This window comes from Nesoenas mayeri, assembly GCF_963082525.1.
Source record: "Nesoenas mayeri genome assembly, chromosome: 17".
Lineage (NCBI taxonomy): Eukaryota > Metazoa > Chordata > Aves > Columbiformes > Columbidae > Nesoenas > Nesoenas mayeri.
The window spans coordinates 7,417,675-7,437,187 of record NC_137565.1 but is presented as its reverse complement, the minus strand read 5'-3'; the positions used below and the strand labels follow the sequence as shown (position 1 = coordinate 7,437,187).

Here is a 19,513-nt window from a genome sequence, read left to right as displayed (position 1 = left end):
CAGCTGTAAAAGATCAGTTGTAGAAACAATGTACCAGGTTTAGCTCAGTACCTCACCTACAGCATCTGCTATTCATTGCCATTTTAGTGTATCCACAAGAACAAACCAGATTCCTCCTTGCAGCAGAACACTGATGATACCTAGGAGCAAGATGCTAAGTCCAGGTGCTCACATCTTACCACAGCACTTGCAAAACTAGATCATCCAGCTGCAAGAACAGATTCTGGAGATGATTTTACAAAACTCCTGGGGATGCGTTCAGGACATCTGAAATAAGGAGGGAAGGCAAGCTGAAGATGACCTCTCAAGTGATGTTCGCAAGCACTTGCAAGTAAATGGAAACTTGTAGTGCTGTGAATGGTACAATCAGCAATTAACATATGGCAAACTCTGTTACTGACAATGGTTCATCAACCTTTCACTCACAGAAATCCTGACCTCCGCTCTATCTGTAAGACCTTGCGGAACACTCGTGTAAAGATTTCCTGGGTTTTGTCATGCTTCATGAACACACGGTGCAAGTATGATGTATTTAGGTGCATCAGTCTCCCTACTGATCCTATCAACACAGATGAATGTGCCAGGGAGAGGCAGTCCTGAAGATAATTAAGAGCTGCTGGTAACTGACTGTTACATGAAATACACAATTGACTTTTCAGTATCGGGATTTTTCTCCCCCACACAGCAACAATTGTACATTATTTGGCACATCCCCAAAATAACAATTTCTCATCTCAACCAAGCCTCATATATTGCTATAATAAAGATTTTCTGTTGTTCTTACTTTATTTATGAGAATACTTGCACACATTTCAGAAAAGAGAAATCTTTGTAAAATTACATGGATTTTATGACTACATTGGAAAAGGTTAATAACTTCCCAAATGGAAAAACCATCAGCAAGTCAGGCTTGTGGTCCCAAATACGCAAGCCTTTGAACAGTGATGCAGATGTCTTTCCCACAGACATATGCTTTTATATTATAAAGGAAAAAAACCCCATGATCTACAGTCCAGGGTACTTACAGGACTTCATGCTGTAACTCCAGCATATGGCAATGCTATACTAGTTTACAGGATATTCTAATTGCTCTCATTGCCATTGACCTTTTACTAACACACAGTGCGCTGACCTGAGCCAGGGCTGAGTAAACCCCTGCCACAGAAAATGTCTGCTGAAAAGCCAAAGAATATTTGAGATACCTGATGTAACAAAAAGATAACCAATGGCACATGTATTCTTTCCAGGCATGGTTTATTGAAAACACACCAAACTGTTATCCTACATACCTGGTTTCTAACAAGCATTCTACTTGTCTGCATTATGGAAAGATCCTATAATAGTAATACATTCTGTCACGGTAACATTTGTTCTATGAAAAGCATGTTCCACCTTTTTTTTTTTCCTCTCCATACTTGTAAAATCAAACCATTCTAAGTGTTTCAGTTTATAGTACAGTGTAGATACAATGCAAAATCCCACCAGTCTAAACTACAGAGAGAATGTTGAGCAGTATTACAGAAAACACATTGTTGATTTTTTTTTTTTAATTCTCCTACCATGAAAATTTTAAGGCACATGATAGTTACAAACACATTAGCTACTAATTATCAGTAAGCTTCTTAGTCTAGTTATTTTGTTTTTCTGAACAGTAAGAACCAGATTGGCAGGCCTTGTAGTATCTGCGCTATCTTCCTTCTCACACCTTGGACTTCAGAACATCCTACCCTGATGTAAAACTTCAGACAGAAAAAAAGGTTCATAATACCTTCTCCTTAAATGCACTAGGTTAGTCATTGTACCAATAAATCAGAGAATTTCTCTGTCAAAGGAAACACCAGATTTTAGGGGCATCAAAACAAAGAAATTTTGCAAGAAACAAAGCCTATATAAACCCCTTCAAAAACTGTGAGAGCACAACTCCACCCCAACAGCACAAAAATGCTGGCTGAAGTTATTGGCACACTGTTGTTTTCACCGAGTGGGCAGTCAGCACAGAGGCTGTAACCGCTGCCATATGCCCGTTTGGCTTCCAAAGCTTTGCTGCCTCGAAGGGTTTAACGTGCGCCTCTCTTGCAGGCAGCTGAGCCGACACACTCGGCTTTAAGGCAAATAACAGAAGGTAACTCACCACCTTGAGTCTCATAGAACTGCTCTAGGAGTGAAAGCTGCTTTGCCTAGCAGAAGCCTTGCATGCTAGGAAAAAAAATAAAAATCACTGAAGACTGCTCCTCAAGAGCTGGCAAGAACTTGCTCATCTGCTATAACGAACATGCCATCCCCTGCTTTCTTGATGTGTCACAGCAAGTCAGTTCCTACTCCCCAAGTTGGTCCCTTTTGTGATGTCTTGGCAGAGACCAGATTTGTTTTCCCAATACATTCAGGATTGGTGTGTCAGAGTGCACAAGAGCAGAACCAGGCAGGTGTTTTGGCCAGAAGACACGGAAGATCAGCACCTATGGCTGCCCAAGCTGTTCTCTGGGGAACATTTCAAGCTGGCAACACATCTTGAGTTGTCAAGTTACACTTAAGGCTAAATTGCTACTTAAATCCAAGACAGAAACAACATGTCCTAAAGCCTTGCATTTCTACTCTCCTCCTTGAATTCTTCAGACAGACCAACCCCGGATGTTGTAAGCACAAGTACAATTGCTCATGTACTCAACAACAAAACTTGATGCTTCTTCAGGGGAGTCTTGACACACCATGTTTTTTTTTAAACCTCCACAGCTTAGTAAAGATGCTTGGGTGATATGCAGGCCACCTCCCTGGGAAGAAAGTTCTGCACTAATAACATGCCATCAGATGTCTCCCTCTACCCTGTGTTATCTCAGCCCTCACTAGGCCATCAAACTGCCTCCTCCTCTTCATCAGGAGTTTTGCAACACCATCACTTCCTTCCACAACCATTCTTCCCACTAGAATTTCTGCAAGTAGAAAATCTTTTCCATCCCACCCCTTTGCAGGCAGATTCCCTCCAGTTTTCACAGTGGAGCCAACAGAAGGAAGTCACATACCTGAGCCCTAAAAAGCACCGCCTGCCTTTTAGCAGACTTTAGACCCTACTGCAGCTTTAGTCACACACACTGCCGCTTTCCCTTCTTGACATACAGTCCCTGCTGCCAAAACACAACAATTATGGGTTCATCCACCCACATCCCAGAACAGCTCAACCAGTCAGTCAACACTTGTGCCAGCAAGGGGGGGGGTACGGGCAGGCATCCCACCAGCAGGCTTGTGGCCATGGATAAAAAGGACATCAGATCACCTGATCTGGTTCGAAGTACCTTGCTTTGGACTTCAGCTGGTGGGCTGATTAATATAAGGCAATAGTCTCACATGCAAGTCACCCCCCAATCCATTTTCCTTCCTCAATATCCAAACGAGTTTAGTGAAAAGAAAAAAACACAGTAATGTAAGGGTTATTGCTACATATTTGGGAATTCATCATTATTGTAAGGCATGGGAAGGGAAGGGGTAAGACGTGTGATTTCCAGGGGAAGTCTTAGCCCATTGACTTGGTATTTGACTTCTTGATGTACCATCCTTTGCTTTTCTGCAGCAATAAACCATGTTGTCAGCTCACAAGTACGCTGGCTGCCAGAACACTTGCCCCCAGGAAAACGAAGAACAGTTTGCTACAATGACCCTGGGCAGGCAACACCATCTAACCTGACAGGGAGGTTTCTTTATCACAGGATGCAGTGTACATACAAAAAGGATTTTTGGGGAAAGTCACATGGGGTCGAATTTGCTTCTCAACTACTCCTCGGTGTTCTTAGCCCACTAATGACAGAGACCAAAGTAGATGCCAATCCAGATTTTGAGTGTCCCTGTAGTGCCCACTGAGAGCCATGGGATATCTGGGATAGGAGGTCATGGACATAACTGGCCCCTAGTCACTTCAATTCCCCTTTCCTACAGTTTTCTCTGTTAACCTCTTGCTGGCTTTAAAATATCTGTACAATAACTAAATCACAAAGTCTTAGCAGAGACTCCTTTCAACAGTTAGGTTTTTATTTTAAATGAACTTTTGCTCAGACTCCTTTGGTAAATATATGGTTTGAAGTAGATCAGGGACAGACTGACAGCATGGCCCTTCTCTTACACTGTTCTAATCAGCTACAAAGCAGGTTCCATTGCTAATTACTTAACGTTTTTAAAAAAATCCTTTCATATACAAAAAGAATACACCAAGTACATAACCAAAAGTGATATAAAACTCTTCTGTGTAGCTTGGTTAAAAGGGTCTCCGCGTATTGGCAGAACAAGTATGAAAAGAGCACCATTGATATAATATACAGTCAGACTATGTATCTGGTTTCATTGTCACACTTGATGTCTACACATAGAGAGACACTGCCCCGACACAAATGCAGATAATCACAGATGTATCTCTTCGCTTCCCTTGATCCACTGAGCATCTTTGGCCCAACAGGACTGTCATGCAGGTGAAAAAACAAACCTTTGCTATTTTCATTTGCTCCAAGCAACTTGACCTTCCCCAGGATCCAGAAGTGACCACTGCAACATACCTGGAAGATGAGTGTCAAAAAGGGAGGGTGTGAAGGAGCACATGTATCATCCAAATCACTGACAACTTCTGGCATCAGTCTTTTTCCCTGAATCAACAAATGCTTCCCTCTCCTGCAAACTACTTCACACATGGTTTTGTTAACCTATCCTCTGCACAACAATATATATATAGATATATAGATTTTTTTTATTTATTTATATATATGTATTAATGTCAAATTTTTTATATACTCAAGAAGATACAAAGCTCTTGGTACTTGCCTTTTTTTTAAGTTTTAAAATATTTTTTTACAAAAATTTTAGATGTTTACTATTACAATAATATTTTGGGGGAGGTGAGGTTGTTGGGTATTTCCCCTTTTTAATTACAAAGGAAATGGCAGGCACTGAAAACCGCAAATGATGTTTGCTAAACTCAAAATGTGCTTTCCAGTCACACCAATTTTAGGAGCTTGTTTAAAACTAAATGTGGCAAAGAACAGTGGCAATCAAACAAAAATCAGCAAAAGTCCTCTGATGTTACTACGGAGACAATCTGCTTCCTATGCTCATCTTGACCAATGCCTGGAGAAAATCAGTGATCTGAAGTCATTTAGTTCACGGCATTACCAGGTACCATATATGCAGAGTACGTTCTTGTGAGGTAAAAATTCCCCCTTACACAGTGCAGGCCTTGGCATCTCAGACGAGAACTGTTGCACGTGGGTGATTTTCACATCAACTGAAATATGTAATCTTAAAAGAAAACCAAAGGAACACAGAAATCACGATGATCATTTAAAAAATGCCAAACCAGTTCCCTTTGTGGCACTTTTCTTCAGAATCTGTAGCCCAAAGCAAACATGGATCCAATAGTGATAAATTTACCATAAAACATAAGTGACAGACCCATTTAAAATTATAGCATGTTCAAAATAAGACATCCTACAAAAAAGCTCCTATTTTCTTGCAATGTGTTAACAGCTATGGCAAAAGAAATTGTTAATCATCAATGCAACACTGGTACATTTAAAATGCTCCTTATTGCAATCTTTGAGAACAAGAAAATAAAAAGCCAGCCAACTCCATTTCTCAGCATAGATTTCTGAACCAAGGACACTGAAACCTTCAATAAACTGCTTTTCAATATGTGGACATAAAAACAGAGCCATTACAGAATTCAAAAGGCGGAAGTATTGTACACCAGATTATAACGATAATATAGCACTGTGATTGATATAGCTTACTCTAAAAGCAGATTATACAGCTTGCATCAATTTTGTCATCCACTCTCCAGTTCACTTGACCAGCGTTTTTGTTCTGCATTTTTTCCCTTCATTGAAATCCAACAAACCCACTCAACATTCCTGCACTTTCTGTGGAAATAATAAAGAAAACTTGAACATTTTTCAAAAAGCCTTTAAAAATGTTAGATTCACAGTTCAAAAGAAATCCCCCAAAAAAGAAAAATAAAACAACGAGCCCCAAACCAGAAAAGTGCTATTATCTTCATGGCTACACCTATGATATCATTTCAAATATTCTGCAGTCTCTCTTTCATTTGTGAAGCCATCTGCTGCCACACGACCTTCACTTCTCATACTTGGCACCATCCACATGTAAGAGTCACTGCCTAAGAACGCAGCCAGCTAGATGGAAGCTTGGATTTCTTTTCTTGCTTGCTTGCTTCTTGCAGGAGTGGGAAGGAGGGGGAGGTGGTGGCTATTTCTGCTGGGAATGTAACTGAATTAAAAAGCAAACTGTGTCGCTGTAAGGCATGGTGCTCCGGGTTGGCAATGGCAGGCAGTCGTGTTTTCTCCCCACGTCCTCCTGGAATCTGCAGCCGGTCAGTGATGCAGCGCCCTCCAAATCTGAATGGCAGTGGTGACTGATGAGATCCTCTGGGTCAATTCAATGTTTATTTCTCCCCCTCAATTAAAAAAAATGTGTTTGGACTCTAGCCCTGCAAAATAAAGTCAAAACTGATTAATACCAGAGAGTAACATGACCTTAGTGATCTCCATCACCCTATGGTAGGGCAGTGACTGTAAACATCAACCTATCCCCAATGTACGGGTTCCTGGGAGAAAAGGAGCTTTTCAGTCCGTCTCCCACCTGTAAGCTTCACTGCTCAGAGGAAGAGAGCAGGAGTGCAGCATATGGGCACTACACACAGCTGCTTCTCCCTGCCCTTTGGCTGGGCCTGCAAGGCTGACCAGTGCTGACCAGCTGCAGGACACCAGCAGTGCCAGCATCAGCTCCAGCTCCCTGTTGAAAACTGCCCTGAGCAGGTGCTTCCAACCCAGGGACAGACACAGTCTGTGAACGCTCAGCACTTAAATGAAGGAGGAGGAGAAGAAAAAAAAAATAATCCACCACCCCCCCCAAATTCATACAGAGTGTTCTCTCCCACTAATGCAAATGTTTACCATGTAGAATTATAGGGGTGGACGATGTTTTAGAATTTGGGCCTTAAAGGCCTATTGTTCACTCTGATGGGAAAGTTGCCCAGTGCACAACAGGCACTAAGATTTTCTGTTAGTCATAGCCAGGGGCAGAAAACCTGCTGTTCCAAACGTAGCGTCACATCTCATGGAGCACCAGAAGGTAGAACCAGGGTAGAGGGCTGTCTAGCACGACAGCAGGAGACAGATTAGCAGTGGCAGGAGAAAAGAAAGGCCAGTGACATTACTGAGGAACCTGGCATGTGACAAAGGCAGAGAACTAGAAAGCAGCAAAAAGGCACCTTTCTTTAGCAACAGAACAAAAAAAAAAGGAATTGAGAAATGGGTCATTGTTTACTGTGTAAGCAAAATCATCTCTCCTTGCAAAGTAACTTGTGTACAGCCAGCAGCTTTCCTGCAGATGGGCAGGGCTGTGTAATGCATGTGAATCTCAGGGGACATCCATAAATAGTCAAGGATATGCTTTTCCTTAAGTCTCAGACTAATCCTTATAATGAGCATAGAGGGGAAAAAATGGTTGGAAGCAGGAGCACACTATTCAAATTCATTCCCATGGCCTAACAGCAGCCATTTTTCACATTTCAGCTGACAACCAATCATTCATGATATTAATTTTCTGTCTGGTTATTTGACAGGTTATTTTTAATCAAACAGTGCTGTTTGATTGCATTTTATTAAAGATACACTGAATAATATAAAACTCACTTTTTTTTTCAAATGGATTTTCATTTGTCTGAAAGGACCCAGTTAGCAGTTAGCCTTGAAGAGATTCCACAGTGATACAGATAATGCACGAGACAAGTTAATCACTAGCACCAATTACCATTAAAAGGACCTACCATGCATGCAAATTAGACCCAGGAGTCAACAGGCTGGGGTTTAATGTCACGGGCATCCACCAGATTCACCGAAGCCCTGTTACTCCTGTTAATGTTTTTCCTATTTGTGTCATTCTGCAGCACAGGGTGAGGAGTTAAAAGGCAAAACAGAGCGGATTAATCAAACAAAACCACCAAACAAGTCAGCTTAAAGGAGCACAAGGGAAAATTAGTGGTAGAGAAAGAAACAAGATCAGCAAAGGCACAATACTGACAAAAGCATCTGCAACAGCCAAAAGGTTGCACTTCCCTGCCATCGGTATTCACAATTCTCATCCACTCCTGTACCTCAGAGCGATAGTTATCAAACTGTTCACAAGCCAGCAGACCCCACTGATATATTTCTGTTTCACAGCACATGGAGAAAGATAAGTAACAGCTATTCAGCTCTGCCCAACTGAGGGCAGGAGGTGTGTAACAGGCTGAATTCAGGTTACCCTGTCCTTAAAACCAAAAGGCAGCACAGACTATGGGAGACACATTGTCAACGTGACATGTCTTTTCTCTTTTTCTCACGAAAGCAAAGCAGCTACTCACTGAACTCCGGGCTGTGCTTCATTTCAGACACACACTGGAGTTTGGGCTGCTTGATGTGATTTGGAGAGCTGCATTGGACCACTTCGATGAATTTTGAGTGGCAAAAATAACAATTTTCCTGCCTTAGCCTATTTTCCTTAGAAAGACATTTTCTGTCAAGCTCCTATTGATCACATTCATATGCCACTTAGTGCATCCATTCCCACTGCATCCTTGTAAAACCTACTCGAACTGTGATGAGGGAACTAGAAGGTTTATTTTGTTGACACTGGCTCGAGTGGGGCCATCTCTCGCCACACTGGAGCAGGGGGACACACTCACAACTTGAGTATCAACTCTATTTTATCAGTTCCAAAACCAAATGAAGGAGTACAAGGACCTCTACCAAAAATCCAGCTGCGTAGCCTTCAACAGGGTACAGCTGTACCCAAAACTGGCAAATTGAAGAGAGTGATCTGTGCTTAGAAACATCTGTCTAGACTGAAGCCATTCTGCTGGGTAAAGCTTCACAAAACGGCAGGACACAGTAGGATATGAATGACCAGGCAGGTTACTACACACAGACTGATGCAGCGGCACATCGTCCTTATTTGTGATCCAAGGAAATATTTTTCTCCAAATCACATTTTTATTTCCCTTGTTCAATAACAGTGGGTTTTGCTTTCAATTGACCGAAATTTAATTTTTTCCACTGAATGTGAATCACCTGGCTTTTCTGATATTACCAGCACTATGCTGAAGGTTATTAAGGACAGCCTTCTGCAGACTAACAACAGCATTTTCTACCACTGCCTCTTGCTTCACTGAATCCTCCTCTTGTCCCTCAAAATCGCTTCCTCAGGGGAAAAAAAGAGCTTGTTTTGAGACCAGGGAGAACTGACAGCCCCAGCGTTAAGCGCCTCCAAAAAGGTCTGCTGAAAATGCATAGCAATACAACCAAAGTTACACAGAGCCTGCTAAGCCACATTTGCACACAGCCCACAATACAAAGAGCTTTCTGGAGATTTTTTTTTCGTTATAAAGTTGTCTCCATTTGTTTTTAAAAGGCACACACATAACGATGCACGTGTCTCGGGCTCCATCTCCTTAGCCCATGCCATAGTCCATTGTCAGGACCGTGAAGGAGCGCTGGGGACAGGAACAGTGTTCGCCAGACTGCTGTACACAGACACGCGAGCTCACACCTACTGCTCATGCTGAAAACAATAAAGCAGTGTGACAGTCCAAAGCGACTGCTCTAGGAACAAAGTCTGAGCACACTTACACACTTCAGGGCTAGGGAATGCTGCCTGGATGAGGGTGACAGAACAAACACTTTCTATTTTTACAACCTCATTCATTTACAGTACAGTGATTGCCTGTATTTGCTCCTGCAGTAGAAAGCAGCATTTTGTTTTTATTTCTAGTTAGCCAAGTGCTAAGTTACCAAATAGTGTCTTTATCTAAAAAAAAAAAAGCCTTTTATAGCCCCCTGGTGAGTAACTACTCTGTATTTCTTGCTGAGGATACCAGGCTTCCCCTCTTTTAGAGGCACTAAGTAGCATTCAGCAGTAAGAGGAAGCTCACTTTTAAAGGTTCTTTCTCTGAGGCATCTCCTGTGTTATCACTGGTCTTGTATTTGCGCTCCTTGTCCCGGTGATCGATGGTGGAGTACCCATCTGAGGAGAAATAACACAACGGTCAGGTGTGAGGCACTAGGAAGAGCAAAACCAGAGCTGATGCTAGCAGAATTCTTCAGCAAAGAAACAGGAAAATAAACCATCACAACCCAAAGATGCTGGCAGCCTGCTTTTCACATGCACTCCAGCTCTGAAATTTCATTTTTACCAGCTTAAAACTAAAGAGAAAATCCCTCTTTTTATATCACTGCCAGAAGCCGGCACTCATTAGCAAACAGCACTGTTTTCCTCCCAGCCTGCTGTGCCTTTTAGTGTGCCCAAGGAAAGCAGCAAGTTGTCATCTCGTGCCCTGTGGCTAATGAGCTCCAAATTCAGCCCAAATCTTGTGTTCCTTGCTTAGCAGCCTGATTAATTGGCTGTGTTCATTCCCTGAATGCTCTGCTGCATGCTCCCGCTCTTCCTGAGCCTGACCACTAGCAGGACAGGACAATCATTTGGAATAGCCCTTTTCAGAGCACTGAGAAAAAGGGCCTGGTGAGTTGGAAGAAATCCCGATGCAAACCCTGCTGTGCTTGGACTGTCTTTCATTACAAAGTAGCACCTGTTGGTGCTTTTTCTCCAGACAACTAAGAGACAATATGAAAGAGTGATGAACACAGTGAAGAAAAGTGTAAGGAGGTTTTATAAAGAAATGGCTCTAATTATTTCAGAACCTTTGCTTTGCATCATTGTCAGCCAATACAGATCTTAATTTATTTTCCTGAATGCATCAAATTTCCCTCATTATCAGTGACAAATAGATCCTCTCCTGCTCTGCTTTGACAGCATTGTAATCTGCAGTAAATGACACTCAAATTTATAGCTCCCTGTAGGCTTTTGCTTTCCCCTGTGTAACTGAGGGTTCATTAATGTTTTCATGTCCTGACAAAGTGGGTTCTTAGTATACCACGAAGAGGTTTTGCAAAAACTTCCAAAACGCTTCTCTCTTGGTTTATTACTTGCCTGCAACAGGCTGGTAAGAAAAAGTCAGTCATATTTTTGTGGCACTTCCATGGCATAAAGAGGCACCGTTCGCCCACATGACAAAAGCACACACAGCTACAGTGGCTTGTACCAAACACAGTTGCAGAGCAGAGCCCTAAATAATGTCCTTGCTGCCCACAGCCATGTTAGTTTTAAAAGGGCTGTAGTTGTCCTAAGTATCTAATGAATCAAAGTGCACACAGACCTGCAGCAAGCACCTGGAGTGTCATATGTTTATGGAATCATGGATAATACCAGATTATTTAACCATGCTGCCTAAAAATAACTAAAGAATTTTTGAGCTATACATGTAGTCACAGATCCTAAAACCACGAAAATAATTGCAACACAGAGATTTACTTACAATTCTTTGATGACAATGAAGATGCCTAACATTCTTGGCTATTCCTTTCAAACAAAAACCAAAAAAACCTAAAGCCTACCAGCTGCATCCAGCTACCCAGGCAGCATTTGTGGAGGAATGCATGACCAATCATTCTCTTTCAAATGACAGCCATGAATACTGCTAGTAAGTAATATCCTAATCCGAAGACTCATAATCTATTTATGAGTAAATAGTTCACATAGGCATGTAGTTAAATGGCAGAAAGGTGCTGACTCCCCCAAAAAATTAAACTCACAACAACTGAGCAGCAGCTTTTTACAATCTAGTATTAATTATACTCACAAGGATGCAATGGATCACTTTGCATTTTTGCAGTGCCATCATCATGGGTGGTCCAGAAGCACTGAATGGCCAAGATACAAAGAAAACCTTTAACCTATCCCAGAAAGCAACAGCTACTATGTGAAGTATGGAAGCTCTGACACTTCCCAAGGAGCAAGGCCAGAATTAAGGACTGTAATCGCAAAAATTAAAAGCACAACAGAACTTGAATACTACTAAAAGCTAAAAAACCCCATACGTAGCTAAGATAGCAGCAACAGGAAGATCAAGCTTTTGCACACTGGCAGTAATCTAACAACAAAGAACGGTCACAAACTTTGTTCTTCATATCTAAGTTCGAACGTATTTTGCAATTCAAACTGTCAGCCCGCGGTTGTGCGGTCTGCATGCTAACGGTGCTGCACACACCAGCACTAATGGATTACGTGTTTCTAAAAACCACACACTGCGCTATGACTCTGTCAAGATAAGCAGCAGCAGAGATAGGAAGTTCATGATCTGACCTAATAAAATGAGAAGTAGCTTGAAGGAGGCTGAATCAGAGAAGAATACCTCGGTGCCCCAAGGACCACAGCTCTCCAAAGAAATTACAAAGTACTGCTTCTTCCATGTTTCAGATTCATTATAAAAATCAGAATTAACTCTGCTTCTGTGGCATAAAGGACACCTATACAGATCTCACTGCTCCAAGGTGTAAGTGCGTTTCTCTGAGCTAAAAGAATCCAATGTATAGAAAAAGTTATATTGGTCAATAGAGGCCCATCTAATTATTGGCTTGTTTATTCCTCTCTCTCAACTTTCTGCTTGTTTTCTATATTGCTTCACTGACTATCTCCCATTCACTCTGCAGCAACATTTTTATGTCATCACAGATTAAAGGACCAAATGCCTGCTGAGTGTCAGTCCATCTGTGCCCTCACACAGCTCTCAACTTACAAAGATCAAACCTCCAGACCCATCTGAAAGGAGAAGGAGGAGAAAGGAAGAGTTATGCCTGAAGATGGGCATGTATGACAGGGGCACCTGAACTATGTGTCTCTGGTCTGAACAATTCTCAGCACCCAGATGCTTTTCTCTGACAGACTGTAGCTTAATTGAGGCACAGATAGAGTTTTAGAGAACTCACAAATTTGGCATACAGCCTGGAGATCACAGGTCTGCTGCTTCCACAGACAGCGCGGGTCACAGCCACCCTCAGGCAGCACTGTGACAACAAGCGGTGATGATCTCCAGATGACTCGGTGCAGAGCCACTTGTCTGGAGTTGATGAGATCTGACAGACCTGAGCTCTCTCTGCACTGGGCTGTCTAGTGCATCCCACACCAACTCATAATACATGTTTTCTTCCATTTCCCAGGACATCCACCCTCTACTCAGGCCCGTTGTGCAGACAACAGGAATGTGACTGGACCAGTACTGCCAGCTGATAGAGAACGTACCTTTCTGCCTCTCTAGCCACACTGACAGGGAATTAATTTCCTTTAGAGAGAAGGATGACGCCCCCAGCATTAGCAAACAAGCTGAGATACCAACAGCAATTTTCTTTTTGCGATTTTGAAAAAGAGTCAGCATGGGTTAACAGTAAAGGCCCAGGCAGCAAGAGAGCTGAACCCTGACAAAGAGAGGCAATAGCTGAGCAGCACACAGGTGGAGATGTTCTGAACAAGCAGCTTTGTACACTGCAGGGGAGCAGGATGAACACCCTGGGCTGGAAGGGTCCGGCTGAGCGGGTGATACCTCTAACACGTGTGAAATGGAAACCCACTGAGTTCTGCACTGTCACACTAATGTGTTTGAGGCAATTAAAGTTCCGTACCAAAGCAGTACAGTAGAAAGATAACTGCAACTTGGAAGCACAGGAATTAAATGGACAACACAAAGCTGGAGGCAGATGAGAATTCTCTAGAAGACAGTGAATATAAAGTAGAAAGATCTTAGGGCAAGTAAAGTTCAAAAGAGGAAGGCAAGGGAAAAACACACAACTGAAACCAGGGCACAGGACGTTCAGCAATAAAAAGAAATAAAAAGAAATGAAAAGATAAGCTGCGATGTTGAAAAATTTTCTCTGATATTTTATCATGCATTTTCTCTGCAAAAGTAAATGACGTCAGTCTCTCCTAGAGGCTCAACATAGACTGGTTGGAGTATGTAGGGATACAACCAGACTGCCTACTGCAGATACAAACCCAGAGGACTGCACTTCGATGTTGTGCTCCTTGTATCTGAAAGTTCACTCCAGAGTGGAAAAGGAACAAAACTCCAGAATACAACAGTTCACAATGGAGTTAAGATCAGAAAATATAGTCTAGAGGAGCTCCACATGTATGTATGCGCGTAAGACAAAAACCATATGACATTTGGAACAGCCTGAAGGAAAGAGATGAAGTACTAAGTTGTTATTTCAGTTCCTTGGACTTAAGGATAGTAAACTGGATAAATTAATTTAGTTCCTTCTCAGTTGTTCTCTGAAACAGCACAAAATTATACTCATACTGGAGTTAAAAAGCCCTCAAGAGCTGGGGTCAGGAAAACTTGACAGATTTCGTCTTCTAATAGTGATAAAAGGATCTGTCTGACATTGTACATATGCTGGTAATTTGCATCTCATTTTATACTCAGAGCTGCACCAGTAACTCCTGAAAGCATAAGGCAACAATTAATATTGAGACTCTAACCTATAAGCACTGCCCATACTGCAGCACCTGCTATCACACACTATCCTGCCAACAATCTCCTCTGAAGTTATTTGCTTTCATTGTGAGAACAAATGTTTCAGTGTTCCCTTATGCAAAATGCATACAGACAGTTGACTTATGGCAGGTGGCATCTCATTTTTCTAAGATACGAAACGTAATACATACCTTTTATTTTAAATTCTGAACATGCTTGGCTTTCAGCTTGGTTCTAACTTGCTATTTTTTTCAGCTACAATCACAGATAGCAGTATATCAAACTGTTTGATCCGGAGGCATTAATATAGGTATTTAAATAAAAATGTCAACTGGAAGCAGTAAAGCAAATTCCAAAGAGACCACACAGCACCTTGATCTACCTCAGTAAAGAAAAAAATCCTCTACAAGTTAAACTACAGAGCTTATCAATCTCAAAGCTCTTCAATGACAGCAGGTGGCTGTTCTCAGTCTACAGGAAAAGCCAGGCTTGGCTAGATGCAGGTAAAGGAAAAGCGGAGCCAGGAATATCATACATATTAACTTATTTCTGGTGTTACCTACAGAAAACAAAGGCAGAATGCATTTAAATGCAAGCATTACATTGAACTAAATTTTCAAGTTTTTTTTTTAACTTCCGAATCCCCAGATTTCCAGATCTGCAATAGGGAATGCAGCTGCCTCAAGAGCTAAAGGCGAGACTGAAAGCTAGGTCTGTATATCTCCAATATCTGCTTAAAGTACTGGAGAAATCGATATGTACACTCTACATGTATTTAAAAGAAGAAAAAAGACAGGGAAAGAAAAGAAAACAAAGACGACGACCAATCTTTTGTAAGGTAATGTTCTGTTTTTAAATGTCAGCTTTATCCATCTGCAATAATACCTCCTAGAGAAATAGTTGAACTTTCCCGTGAGTGACAGTGTGCTCTATTGGAACAGACAGAGGGTTTGATCTATGACTGAATTTACCTGGGCCAAGTTCATCCATAGGTATCATGTCACGACTCCCAGCCTTCTCGTTATCTATAAAATAGGAACATATGACTTAAGTTACATTTGCTTTTCTCAAAACCTGGTAGTTTTACATCAGTCACACAACCAGAGAAGTCCACAAAAAACTGAGTGCAGAGACTATTGTAAAGAATCCTCAAACTATTCAACCGTTATATCCATTCAGAAAGGGAAGTTTGATTTGAGTTCTCCAGAAAGCACAAGTAATCCTTATATTTTCTGCTTTGGCACTGCAATGTAGAACTCCCTCCAAGTGATAACAGAAACCTGCAATTCTGCTTTGGACTACCTACTGCTGTTAACAAGCTTCTCCCTGGTCTTTCCAGAATAAAAGAGAAAAAATAAGTAAGGGTGCAGCCTCACAAGGCACACAATCCAACCCAGCAGCCTGCTGAGCCAACAGAAAGCTAACTCACAAAGAAAACAAGAAGTTTACTGTCACATCAGCAAACTGATCCAAGTCACCCTCTGTCTGCATGATCTACCAGAACTGATCAAAGACAGGGCAGTGTGGTGCTGTCTTTTTTGCAATAATCTGCAGTTAAACCAGGTAAAGTGTAACATGGCAAACTCTGTCACAGGAGACTAAAGATTTCTGAAAAGGAATGTTGACATCTGAGCGTTGGAAACTAGAACCAGATTCTGAGACAAAGCAATCCCAATGACATTAAAGCTGGAACTACACCAGTGTTGGTAAGGCTGCTTTAGGCCTCATGAAAAAGCACAGACAGGTTTAGCTGAGCTTGGATAAACCCATCTCCAATGGAAAAATCTGCACAGTGGATGAAGAGGGACTGCCAAAACAGGCACGTTTACTTAGAAAGGAAAAGATTCCCATACTTAGTAGGGGCAAGGCCCAGTCCGCTGCCTGGCTGAAGGCAAGATTTATTAATATATAACATTGTCAAACAAGGCCATTCTCCTCTTTCGAAGTTTCAACTCACATCTATCCCAGATTCTCTCAGGAAGATTTAACTGATTACATTGCATACAAGCTGAGAAAACAACATCAGTAGTGTATATGTCACAAGGGAAGGAACTGTACACATCCAGCTAATTGGACTGACCATTTTGGGACTGAGGGGTAAAAATCACCACAGAAATAATACATTTTTACCTCCTTACGCAATAACACAGATGTGACAAATCCAGAAAACAAGCAAGCAAACACAACAGAAAAAGTGCTAAAGAGCAGAACTGACCTTGACTTTTATCCACCAGAGGCAAAGTGCTGTCATCATAGCCAGACCTGCCAGCAGTACCTTTGGAACCCTTTGGAGTTGCAGAAACAGACTATGAGACAAGAATCAAATAAATAATAAATTGATACTCAGGGAAACTGAACAAGAAAAACAAACAAACCAACAGTATGGCAAGAGATTCTGGAATGCTGTTGAGCCCCCCCTTCTGTTGATAATACGGCACTGGAATATCTTTTATTTTAATATAGATTTGCTGGTGGAATTGTTTTCTTGTTACCTACATGGCAGCATTGTTGGTCTGTGAAAGGAGCAAAACCTTTTCACAAGGGAAGATGAAGAGGTTGCACGGTAAGAACAGGCGGCTGCCCTACGCTGCTAGATGGAATGTTTCAAATGAGATACAGCTAAGACAAGACATGCTAATTCCTCCTCCTGTAAAGCACGGGCATTTGGCCCATATGAAGTGGCATTCTTCCAAAATCTAAAAAGCTGCATTTCACAGGGCATTGAAAAGCACACCCAGCAAGTATTTGTGTGATGCGGTGACTGAACAGAATACAACACATTGCTCTGTCATCTAAAAGAACAGAACCAAAGCCCACAATCTATCAGACTGTAATATTAGACTAAGTTAGGACATCTTCCACTCAGGCATTTCCATAACTACATCTAAGACCCCGCATCTTTACCTGGAAGTGTGATTTGTTCCACCCATCCTTCTGCAGGGCATTCCGTAGTTCTTTATAGCTCCAGATCATCTGAAGAACGTGAGATGCTGCTTTTGTTTCTCTGGGAGACTGGCTGAGTTGCAAGATAAAATTAGAGCTTAAGTTTCAAGCAATGTAAGACTATGTTGACCTCTTGCACCAAAACAATATCCAGGAGATACCTAGTACTCCATACAGCTGTTCTCTGAACCTATAAGCTTTCAGATTTCTGGGTTTTCACGTGTATTGCTTAGCAAGCACTGAGACCATGGTGACCCTTTTGTCATGTAGTTGTCATAAACAAAAACCAGACATATTCCATCCTGCCTGGATTTGTTTGGAAAAAGAAATAAATCAAAACAACAAAACCAAACAACAACAAAAAAACCAAACCCAAGCCACCACTACAACAAATCCCAAGAAACCTAACTCCTCCCAAACTCAAGTTCTATGCCACTTTTCAAACCTTCTCCCCAACTTAAGCATATTCCTTACAATTTAATTAAGTTGCTTCATAGTTCAAAATACCTTACAAAGCAATTTAGGTCAGCAGAAAAATAAGCTATTTTTAAACAGAAAATAGAAATTTTATCGATTCCTTACTAAGTCAGTACACAAGCAAATAATACAGGGCTAGATTCTTAGTTGCCTCTTATATTTTGTAACAATGCAACCCAATAAAGTCTTTGGCTACTCTCCCAAAAGTTTGCTGAAAACACACCTATAATGTCTACCTGGCCAAACTGTACAACACAAACTTTCCTCTAAAGCAGTCAAAACACAGTTTTCAACAGAACTGCAGAGTGAAAACTTGTCACTTCAAATTACCACCACCAGCCCTTTGGCCATAACAATTACTGCACATCATTAACCATTTTACTTAAAAGAAACAGATGTCATCACTGGCATTCCAGGAATGGAACAATGCCACAGGAAAAGGCCTCCCACACTAAAAATAAAGATCACAGTTTCACTGCAAATGGTGTCTGCTAAATACATACATGGTGCTAATATGTATCTGACAAAGAGTACATGTCTTAACCTGACTGAAGTGACTACTCAATTCACTGTTTTCTTATCAAGCAAACCTGTTAAAGGTGCTGACTGTTCTTACTGTGCATATATTAATTACTCTGAAACTAAGGCTTCTGAAAGGTTAGGATGCTTGAATACTTTCACAAAGCAAAAGCTGCTGTTCGCAGTGAGTTCTTATGCATTTTGCTTTCAACGGTCACTTACCTTGACTTGCTGATAGCTACCAGCTTCTGAATGCCCTGTGTCTGGATCAGAGACCTTGCATTTTCTGAGCTGTCAGTAATGATTTCATGGATGGTGTTCAACACTGCAACCACTGTATCCTCTTCCAGGTTCTTTGCAGATCTCTGTTGCCTGCTGGGCAAATTTCTTACCAGCTCACCCATGGCATAACTACCTAGGGTAAGGGGAAGAGATACCATTAGTCAATAATAATTTCAGCTTCCCATCCTGAAAAATAAAACTCAAGGGTGTTTGCCAGGTCAAAAACCTTACAATGCACATGTTTTGAACCTTTAGACTGTAACTTAACAGTTCACTTATCATTCATTATTTCCAGATGATTGAAGGTTGATATCCAAGACAAACACCTTCATCACAAATGCTAAAAGGTATCAAGGGGGAAAAAACTCCACCCGAACAATCTTTATTGAGAATTTTACAGCCAGCATCTATCATACTTTGCAATGCCTGAGGAAACAGCATCCAATAGCTGCTGCTAATGCCACGTATTCATGCTAATACACGCACAAGGCTTACTCAACTTAGCCTTGTAATAGGCCTTGTGGGGCAAGGTGTGCAGCCATGCATTCATTAACCTTGCCCCAGCAAAGGTAAGAGTGGTTCCTCGGGGTGTAGTTAGCCTTCACAGTGTGTAGCACTGAAGAAATAAACAAGGAGTCTGGAGTTTATCATTTCCAGGTGTCTGTACCATTTGCTCAGCTACACCTCTGAACTATTAAAAAAGAACCTGCTGTATTAAGGCAGAATCCCACCTTGCCATTTATTAGTATCAACTTGGATTACAGCCCACATATGTGACTGATATTTACTAGCCTGACAAAGCTCTATTTTAAACAAATACATCAGTTAAATACAGAGGCACCCAGAGGTGCTCAACTCACAGCTGAATCTTTCAAGATTCCTTCTAATGGGCAAGTG

At 41.5% G+C, this 19,513-nt stretch overlaps 1 protein-coding gene across 1 annotated transcript in view; it reads right to left on the bottom strand.

The window, feature by feature from the left end:
- Positions 1 to 7,831: 7,831 nt before the first annotated feature.
- Positions 7,832 to 19,513, bottom strand: part of ARVCF (ARVCF delta catenin family member) — a gene marked incomplete at both ends in the record, with an annotated part of 152,390 nt that continues 140,708 nt past the window's right edge. The window contains 6 exons of the mRNA XM_080355196.1: positions 7,832 to 7,933; positions 9,962 to 10,053; positions 15,367 to 15,420; positions 16,611 to 16,701; positions 17,300 to 17,411; positions 18,557 to 18,749. Coding sequence (XP_080211322.1) covers positions 7,832 to 7,933; positions 9,962 to 10,053; positions 15,367 to 15,420; positions 16,611 to 16,701; positions 17,300 to 17,411; positions 18,557 to 18,749 — 644 coding nt within the window. The remainder of the gene's footprint in view (positions 7,934 to 9,961; positions 10,054 to 15,366; positions 15,421 to 16,610; positions 16,702 to 17,299; positions 17,412 to 18,556; positions 18,750 to 19,513) is intronic.